Source organism: Theropithecus gelada, chromosome 11 (genome assembly GCF_003255815.1).
Source record: "Theropithecus gelada isolate Dixy chromosome 11, Tgel_1.0, whole genome shotgun sequence".
NCBI lineage: Eukaryota > Metazoa > Chordata > Mammalia > Primates > Cercopithecidae > Theropithecus > Theropithecus gelada.
Genome location: NC_037679.1, coordinates 55,045,666 through 55,055,810, shown reverse-complemented (window position 1 = coordinate 55,055,810; position 10,145 = coordinate 55,045,666). Strand labels below are relative to the sequence as shown.

General features: G+C 45.6%; 1 protein-coding gene and 1 non-coding gene across 4 annotated transcripts in view; both read left to right on the top strand.

The window, feature by feature from the left end:
- The first annotated feature begins 1,151 nt into the window (after positions 1 to 1,151).
- Positions 1,152 to 1,258, top strand: LOC112635767. The gene has a single exon (XR_003122084.1). It is a non-coding gene; the product is annotated as a U6 spliceosomal RNA (small nuclear RNA).
- Positions 1,259 to 2,560: 1,302 nt separating this feature from the next.
- The window catches only part of NTN4 (netrin 4), a 122,643-nt gene continuing 115,058 nt past the window's right edge, over positions 2,561 to 10,145 (top strand). For 2 of the 3 annotated variants that reach the window (XM_025403386.1, XM_025403384.1), the window contains exons 1-2: positions 2,953 to 3,516; positions 6,293 to 6,822. In XM_025403386.1, the coding sequence (XP_025259171.1) occupies positions 3,462 to 3,516; positions 6,293 to 6,822 (585 nt within the window). In that variant the 5' untranslated portion in view covers positions 2,953 to 3,461. Of the gene's footprint in view, positions 2,656 to 2,952; positions 3,517 to 6,292; positions 6,823 to 10,145 lie in introns of those variants that run through there. The other variant, XM_025403387.1, reaches the window with a different exon arrangement.

Sequence of the window (10,145 nt, the reverse complement as noted above, 5' to 3'; positions counted from 1 at the left end):
TGCTGTGGGTGTTTTGTTTTTGTTTTTGCACTTCTGGCTACTTTTTAGAGTTTTCTCTTCCTTCTCATTACCAGATCACCTCAGCTTATCCCCTGTCTTTAACAGCATCCTGCTCCATTCTAATCTGTTACTTCTAATAGGCTGTGATCTAGAAAGATGTCATAACCAACTTCATAAAAATGCATGAATAATTTAAGTGAGGTCCTGAAGGGCTCTCCTGTGAGTAAAGTTTTTGGTGCACAGAGTTTTGCCATTTATTTTATTTTATTTATTTTGAGACAGAGTCTCACTCTGTTGCCCAGGCTGGAGTACAATGGTGCCAACACAGCTTACTGCAGCTCAACCTTCCAGGCTCAAGCTATCCTCTTACCTCAGCTTCCCAAGTAACTAGGACCAGAGGCATATGCCACCACACCTGGCTATGCCATTTATTTTACTTTTCAAAGACCCTTTTAACTTCCTTTCAAATTCTCAGGAATATTCTAGATTTAACTTATCAATTTTGTGGTTTCTGGGAACTTGTTATTGAAATTCTGTAAGTTTGCTAAGCTTCCTTCTAATTCATAAAATACAAAATATTCTGAATCCATTACTGATGTTTTCAAAAACAAAATCATAGGCAATAATATACTTATCCAAGATGTTTCTTATGTAGGTAACCTTTTCTTAGATAGTTTCTTCAAAATGAAAATATCCTTTGTAACTAAACTGGACTACATAAGCAAATGATGTTTATTGGAATGCTGACTACTTTTCTCTCCTGAGCTTTTCATATAGATAGTATTGGTGTCGAATGTGCAGTTTCCTTTTAAATACGGGAAATCATTCTGATACAACTGGTTTTCTCCTTAGTCCTTAGTCTCCTTAGCCCCTTAGTATATGACAATAGTTTTAACATAACTCAGTCAAAAACATGTAATGAATACTTATTGTAGGTGTTCTTGGCTGAGAATAAGGAAGAATATCAGAAAAACATAGTAATGTTTTTTATAAACTGAATATTAAAGACTGTTCTACCATTAGAGAGCCTTCTGTCTTGTTAAAGGAAATAAAAGCCAGTTATTCAGCAATCAAGGAAATATATTATCAATGCAGGATTCGTGCAGACAGTAAATAGCTTTGAAATTTGTAATGAGATATGGAGTTGTTCTGTGATTGCTTTGGCAGCACATATGCTAAAATTGGAACAATACAGAGAAGATTAGCATGGCCTCTGCATGAGAATGGCATACAAATTTGTGAAGCGTTCTATATTTTTAGCAATATATTGTATTCTTGAAAAATGCTAAGACAGTGGGTGTAAAGTGTTCTTAAATGCATATGTTAATTGGCTAGATTTAGTCATTCCACACCATATACATATTTCAAAACATCATGTTGTACATGATAAATGCGTACAATTTTGTTAATTAAAAAACAGAAATGGATTACTTCTGCCTAAATATACTGGACTCAGAAGTTAATAATAAATGTGCATCCACCCCTTTGTTTAATTTGCCTTGGCTATTAAATTAATATTTATGCTAAGAACCTTTGGCTGTTATAGTTTCCTATCATTTATTTGGTAAAAAGATTAATTGGAGAGGTGTTTCAATAGCTCCATTAGGAGATATGAAGAAAGCCCCAACATTGCCAGTATTTGAAAACTCAAAGGGTTTATTTTCTAAAGCAGGTGATGTTACATGAATTGCTGTCCACACCTTCTGCTACTTTCCTGTGTTGGCCGGAAGAATAATTTTAATGTCTTTCAAATGAATTATGCTGACCTCAACACAGATCCCCCTGAGAGATATAAACTTCTTATATGTTCCTGGCCGGATCATTGTAAATAATATCTACATGTATCCCAAAACTCTGAATTATCCTCATCTGTAACAGACACAACAACTAAATGGTATCTGGAACATAGTTAATTTTCTGGAAAATATTCAAAGGAACAAAATGAACACTGCAATACAAAATTGCTGTCGACTTAACTTTTGCCAGTTTCCCTGGATGTGTAAGTAGAATTATATTTTCACAGAACTTGCAAAAATCTCAGACTCGGCTGCTATTTTATCTCTTTCCAGAAGCACCAGCCCTGAGCAATCCTGTCTGCAATTAGCTGCGTGTGGTTGCTACTAAATTGCTCCCCATAAGTTAGTTCCTAACACTGTTTCACAGCACAGCATACTCTATAAAGGGAGAACGCTTGGAAGGACCAAAGAGTTCCCTTTGTCATGCCTCTGCCCTGCCTCTGGACAAGGACGTTCTTACACTGCCCACTAACTAATCCTGTGACCCTTTTCTTTCAGCACCTTGAGTTTGAGTTAGGCAACACCTCTTACACCAAAGTGGGCACACCTTTGGATCATGTAGGCAGCGATTGTTTAGCCGAGACATCCCCCTACCCCCGCAAAAGGCAGCACAGAAGCTGCGAACGCCGCTTAGCAGTTGGCGCGCTCTCAGTGCGGGTGACCCGGGGCTGGGTTGGGGTGTCCCTCCCCGGGTCATGGGACTCCCCGAGAGGGGGTGGCTGGGGAAGGAGGGAGGGCTTGTTTCGCCGGGGGATGTGGGAAGTAGGCGCTAGCCTGTTTCGCGGTTTTTTAAGCCCCTTGGCATGCCCTGACCTGATCTAGAGGGAGTCAACTGCTCTTAGGAATGTTCCGGGAGAAGGTGGGAGACTGCTTCCCAGGGGAGGCCTGTGGGTGCTGCAGGGCACCAGGGGGATCACCAGGGAGATGCAGGGCGCGCGCGCCAGGAGGGGGGCCAGGGCAGCCGAGGGCCGGGCTGAGGCGACCGGGACCAGCGGGCAGCTGGGCAGCGGGGGCGCCGGTCAGGGCGCGGGGAACCCCTCCTCGGGCGGCAGCGGCGGCGGCGATCCGGCCTCGCCGGCTGCACCGCCCGGGCTGTCAAGCGTGGGGGGCGGGCGGGAGGAAGGGGTGGAGGTGCGAGGGGAGGAGGGCTGGCACCGGAGCGCTGCGGCGTCGGTGCAATAAAAATGCATCGCATGGAACTGCCGGTGGAGAAGGACCGGACGGAGCCGGGGCAGCCAGAGGAGGTGGGAAAAGCGGAGGAGGACGCCCAGGAGGAGGCGGCAGCTGCGGCGGCCGGGAAGTGAAAGGTCTCGCAAAGTTCAGCGGCGGCTGCGGGCGCCGAGCCCCGGGCTACCGGCGGACGAGCCCGCAGGGCCGCTCCGCGGGGCAGCGTGGCCAGGCCGGCTATGGTCCCGGGGCTCCCGCCGCCCCCCAGGTGCCCGGGACCCGCCAGGCCGGTGCGCGAGGGTCACCCCACCTCCCCGCGCGGTCCCGGCCCCTGGCTTCCCGCTGCCGGCGCCCGCTGACCGAGCCCGGCGCCCCAGGAGGAGGAAGAAACCAGGGCCCCGGTCCTTCCCGAGGACGGCGGCGCTTCATCCCGCAGCCCAGAGGTCTCGGCTCCCTCCTGCACCCGCCCGGCCCGGCTGCTCCCGGCTCCTCCCGGCCATGGGGAGCTGCGCGCGGCTGCTGCTGCTCTGGGGCTGCACGGTGGTGGCCGCAGGTGGGTGGTGACGCGGCGGGGCCCCCACCCCTTTCCTCGCTGCTTCTCTAACCCATCTCGGGACTCGGAGGTGCAGGGGAGCCGGGGCTGCGAGCGCAGAGCGCTGCTCCCGAGGGTGAAATGAGTGGCCATGTTCCGCCTCCTTTCCCCTGGGCTCCGCACTTTCAAATACTATTGATTTATTTTTACAACTGGGATACACACGCGCTTGGATAACCAGATATCCTGGGTGCGCCCTGCCGGGGATACTGCGACCGGGGTTTCTTTCTCAGTTTGGCTTGTTAAAAAACTGCTTTTCCACTTGGTGAGGGAACAAAGGACCCAGCTCGCCATCCCCCGGCACTTCATGGCCTAAGGAATGATGAGGAGGGGTGGCCCAGCGACCCTGGGCACGCGTGGGCCGGGGCCGGTCTCTGGTGGAGGCCGATCGCTGGCGTCCCTGACCTGGTGCTGGGTACTAGAGAACCAGGTAAGGACACCTGGGGCAGAGCTGAGCGCCCTCTCCCCGGAGCAGTGACTGGAACGCAGTGGGACTCCTGGCTTGGACGATAGGTGGTGATCACCCTGGGCTTGCACTGAGCTGGCTGGCCGCCCCTGGGGAATTGGTACCCTGGCCGAAACTCTGCGGGAGGTCAGAGGCGGGTCTGCTCCCTGGCTCAGTAACTGGACAACCGGTGGAGGCGTCGGCAGATGCCCTCTCCCTCCCACTCCCATCCTGGCTTTCTTGGGCTGCCCTAGGCCACCGGCTCCTGGCTCGTCGTTTCTGTATTCGGGAGCCCCTTCTGCTCCTCTCCCTCCCTCTTGCGGGTCACCTGGCTTCCAGTTAGGCGTAAGCGCAGCCCTGTAGGTGAGGGGGAGAGATGTGAGGGAGTCTACAGACATCCACTCTCTCCTGCGGATCTCGTCAGAAAGGGGAGCCTGGGCTAGAGAGACACGCAGGTGGCTACAGAACATTTTCGCACGCATCTCCTCCCTTGGGCTTCCACCCTTCCCTGAGGGCCGCTGGCACCCAGCAAAATCCAGGCTTTCCAGTCTGCATCCCAAACCAGTCCGAGTCACAGGAGCATCCTTAGTATCATTGAATAGTCACTCGAGAGACTCCAAGTATTTTGCCCCACAGATTGTTTATCTGGCTCAAATCTTTTCCGGACTTAGGAGTTTAGGGGCATTTAAAATTATTGTATATTTTTCCCGGGGACATATTAAAGGCCTAAGATTTTACTTTAAGTCTTGCACTCTTAAAAGATGAGCTTTAAAAAATCTTTTCCGTCTCAAACCATATTATGGCAAAAACATGCAAGCCATTGAAAGGTTGTAAATAAACATCACAAGGCAAGTGTTTCAAGTCAAAAATACTTGTACAGGCAATATATGATTTTCCCCGAAATTTTTTACAGGTGAGTCATAGCACACTGTGTGTTTGTGTGATTCTGGCCACAAGCAACTGTTGCCCCAGCTAATGAGAAAAGTAGCAAACAGAACCCAGGCATCATGCACACTTTAATTTGACATTTAAAAAATAACGCCTAAGGAAGCCCTTTAGTTGCAAGGCTATGTGGGGTTGGCCATTGTCAGTGTGTGAAATGTCTCTGTTGCAGCCTAAGCTGTCATTTGGCCTCCTCCAATCCTTACTGTGATAACAGTTCAGAGGTACTGCTTCTTAAGAAGCAGAAACATTCAATTAGCTGGAATTTAGGGCTTGATTTCCTTTTCCCTCTTTTCCCCTCTGTTTTAACCTTTAAAATAGATGATTTTTGCTTAAGGTATTCATAATTAAAACGCCAAACCCAAATCAAAGGATTATAGTATGTAGTCAGAATGTTAATAAGTGGATAATGTTTATCATTTTAAGTCATTTTAAAACATTGAAGTCTGTTGGACCTTTGGGAGGAAGAGTGTGTTTTTTAAAGAAGGTGTTTTAGTTCACAGATAATATTTAAAGGTGCTGTTAGTGGCTGCCAGACTGTAGACACTCTCCTGTTAAGCAAACAGTTGACTACTGTATAACCTGCCACAGGTAGAAACCCTGAAGAGACAGCATGTAAAATAAGCTTTTCTGCCATTTGGCAGTTCAGAGTTTTTTTCTTAGTTATGTTTACGTAATGTTAGAAATTGATAGTGCACATCTGAACTCCAAAGGTCTCTAGCTTTGCCTCCCCCTAAATGAGGACCTATCGTATATTTATTAAATATCTCATATTGCTTTTCCTAGGGAATTTATCCCTTCACTGGCTTAAAAATGTAAAGAAAATAGAATTCCACATTTCCTTCTAAATGCATTCTCATAATAAACATGTTAAATCATGTGAAGGACTCATATTAAATTTGAAAGACTAACTTAGGTGGTCTTAAAAACATTATAGTTTTTCTATAGTCATGACTTCAAAAACACATCAATGTATTTGAAATACAGAAAACATTTATAAGGCAAAGTACTTGAAAAGTTTTAGGCCAATAATCTTCACCCTGGTGGTTCTATTTTTCCTCCTCTTGTCCTCTGCCTAAAGTGTTTGTTTCTCTGATGTGAATTTTACATCTGAACATAAAAAGCAAACACGCACACACACACACACACACTCTCGTACATGAATGCATTGTGAATGCAGAACAGTGTTCATACTCAGACATGAACATGGTGGAGCATGGCAGAATTTTCCATTTATTGAAAGTCTCAAGCACTTTTGGGGAGATCCTTGACTGTTGTCGATGGACTAGGTGGACAAAAGAGCTTTCCAGATGGGTTTATCTTGCATCATGTGTGCTTTCCCTTTCTTAGGACTGAGTGGAGTAGCTGGAGCGAGTTCCCGCTGTGAAAAAGCCTGCAACCCTCGGATGGGAAATTTGGCTTTGGGGCGAAAACTCTGGGCAGACACCACGTGCGGTCAGAATGCTACCGAACTGTACTGCTTCTACAGTGAGAACACGGATCTGACTTGTCAGCAGCCCAAATGTGACAAGTGCAATGCTGCCCATCCTCACCTGGCTCACCTGCCATCTGCCATGGCAGACTCGTCCTTCCGGTTTCCTCGCACGTGGTGGCAGTCTGCGGAGGATGTGCACAGAGAAAAGATCCAGTTAGACCTGGAAGCTGAATTCTACTTCACTCACCTAATTATGGTGTTCAAGTCCCCCAGGCCGGCTGCCATGGTGCTGGACCGCTCTCAGGACTTTGGGAGAACATGGAAGCCTTATAAGTACTTCGCGACTAACTGCTCTGCTACATTTGGCCTGGAAGATGACGTTGGCAGGAAGGGAGCTATTTGTACTTCTAAATACTCCAGTCCTTTTCCATGCACTGGAGGAGAGGTAAGGGCACCTGTTTAACTCTACACTGTAAGTAAGATAGAAAAATGTTACCAGCCCACATTTTTTTTAAAGCATGAAGCTATACTTGTAGCAACATGAATGAAATTAGAATTTTTCATGAGCTTTATGTGTCATAAATTATTTCTCACCCTTACGTATGAATGTGTAGCCATTTTCAAGCAGATCACCCACTGGCTGGGTTTAAGTCAGTATTCTAAGATTCCAATTTTTCACACTATAAAAAAAGGGCAGACACAAATCATCACTCTAGAGGTTGCTCATTGCTTTAGTTCTCGGGACTACTTACCGTGCTTCTGAAGGGGGAAGAGTTACTGAGACAGTCTGAGTCTGTTCCTGGAGCCCACAGGGGTATCTTCCTGATACTGTTAATATAAATAGGAAGTCAATAAAAACAAAGCCAAGAAAGAAAAAAAAATCTGTTTGTCAGAAGGATACTTTTGTATGACAGTAGCAAACAAATGAAAGTAGTTTGTTTTAACATACAAAGGTTCTTCTGGGCTCACAGACACGTGAATTTCAGCTTAGGCCATCTTAAACTCATTCTGCAAAACAGCCTCCTTAGCTACTGATCCAATTTCCATGTGGAATGTTTTCTCTTTAATATTCCCTTCTCCTAAGGGAGAAACAGGTCTTTTTTGAGCTCTTCTTAACTTATATGGCAGTACCTTGAAAGGCTGCCCCCAACCCTCAGGTGTATGAGAACAGAGAAAACCGAATGAAAGCAGATTAAGAGAATATAATACTTCAATAAGTAGATGAAGAAACACTGATTCAGGAAAAAGAGAAGAGAATGTAATCATTCTAATTCTGGTCCATGTCATGAATATACAGACTAGATAAGTGGCTTTCAACTGGGGTGATTTTTGGTCCCTCTTCCCTGGGGACATTGGGACATTTGGCAATATCTGGAGACATTTTTGCTAGGGGGAGGAACACCACTGGCATCTAGTGGGGGGATGCCAGGGATGATGCTCAACCTCAGACAATGCACAAAATAGCATTTCCCACCCCATCCCCAACCAAAAATTATCTAGCTCAAAATGTCAATGTACCAAGGTTGAGACAGCCTGGGCTAGGCATACATCCAATACATGGATCACCATGGCTACAGAAACTAGGATAAGCACTCTTCCAGCATCCTTTATATAACTATTCTCAGACTTCCCAGGTAGTTGTGTATAATCAGCATGTATTGACCCCCTCAGGCACTGTATTCAATGCTACTAATTCTGCTTTTGGTGTGGTATGGGGAGGTGCTTGCCAGGGGCCTGATGAAAAGGTTGGTTTGGGACCTTCTTTCCCCACTTTCATAGATACATGAAGACTTTTGCCATTTTATTCAGCTGCTTCTTCTGTGTGCACCTTGAAGAGACCAGCAAGAATAGTGCTCCTGGCACCAGAACCAGCAGGACATGGTGCAAGCAGCACACCAACTGTTTTCCATTCTTCTTCATGGTCCTCAAAGTTGGCTGAATATTGTAAGCCCATTTGCAACCTGTCATGATGGCCATTTTTAAAGATAACAGGACAGGAAAGAGACAGATAAGTCAGACTCATTGTTTTGTTATGTGGAGAACACTTTGTGCTGAAAACAAATGAATGGCTTGAACTCTCAAATTGCTTTGGAATTGATCCTTAGGCTCATATCGGCTTCTTACATCTCAGTGCTACTGGGCCTTGTGTATCTATGAAGTTGCAAAAATACAGTTTTAGTAACCAGATGGCAGGCATGCTCATTTAGCAAATATCACATTGAATTTCTTGCAAATTTATTGCCACAGTCCAGCAATTATTTAAAGATGACTACAGTAATCTCTACTGGGCCCTGTGTATCCATGAAGTTGCAAAAATACAGTTTGAGTAACCAGATGGCAGGTATGTTCATTTAGCAAATATCACATTGAATTTATTGCAAATTTATTGCAACAGTCCAGCAATTATTTAGAGATGACTACTGTAACTTTGGACTGACCTATATGGAAATACAATCTTGTCTTTTTTAAAACCAAACTATTTATTGTCATGAATGTTTATATCAAATTCCAAGCAGATAGAGACGAACATTTATGTAAGTTATTTCAATGTACAGATACCTTCTAAATTTAGTTCGTAAGTGTTTTTAATTGTAGTTATTATTTTAGCAGACTTTTTCTTTTCTTTTTTGAGACTGAGTCTTGCTCTGTCACCCAGGCTGGAGTGCAGTGGCACAATCTCAGCTCACTGCAGCTTCCGCATTCGGTGTTCAAGCGATTCTCCTGCCTCAACCTCCTGAGTAGCTGGGATTACAGGTGCACACTGCCACGCCCAGCTAATTTTTGTATTTTTAGTAGACATGGGGTTTCACCATATGGGCCAGGCTGGTCTTGAACTCCTGACCTAGTGATCCGCCCTCCTTGGCCTGCCAAAGTGCTGGGATTACAGATGTGAGCCACTGCATCCAGCCTCAGCAGACATATTTTAATGGTAAGAAAAGCATCAAATGTGACCTAGTTCCCTCTTGAGCCTTATTTGCAAGTGTAAAGTCTAAAGAAGTCATTATAGAATTTCTTCTTTACAGAGGATGGGTTTGGGAACTAATCTTTCTCTCCTGAGTTAAAGAATGGAAGAGTCTTTCTCTAACTCAAGGACCACAGGAAGCCTCCCCAGAAATGATTATTGCCTTCCTCTCCTCTGTCATGTTAGAATATAAATCAGTGCAGCGCTACAAATTTATTTTGCAGTTTCAACTCCATGTCACCAATTTCCATCTTTGAAAATTGTGTGCTCAGAAAAAGAAGCTAGTCAATCTAGTTTAAAAATAAGAAGTCTCGGATTTCATTTATGGCTTATTTGTAATATTATAGACCTATATTTTCCTCCATTCTATGTAAGACTTAAGACTTCTCTAGGTATTATCCTATTAATTAGGCTAGCATAAATATATGCCAGACTTAATTTGTTTCCAATGTTCATTCAGAAACACTGCTTTGGGTTTTGAGAGCCTGGAGCTTCAAGTCTAAAGAGTCAGATACCGGCCGGGCGCGGTGGCTCAAGCCTGTAATCCCAGCACTTTGGGAGGCCGAGACGGGCGGATCACAAGGTCAGGAGATCGAGACCATCCTGGCTAACAGGGTGAAACCCCGTCTCTACTAAAAAATACAAAAAACTAGCCGGGCGAGGTGGCGGGCGCCTGTAGTCCCAGCTACTCTGGAGGCTGAGGCAGGAGAATGGCGTGAACCCGGGAGGCGGAGCTTGCAGTGAGCTGAGATCCCGCCACTGCACTCCAGCCTGGGCGTCAGAGCGAGACTCCGTCTCAAAAAAAA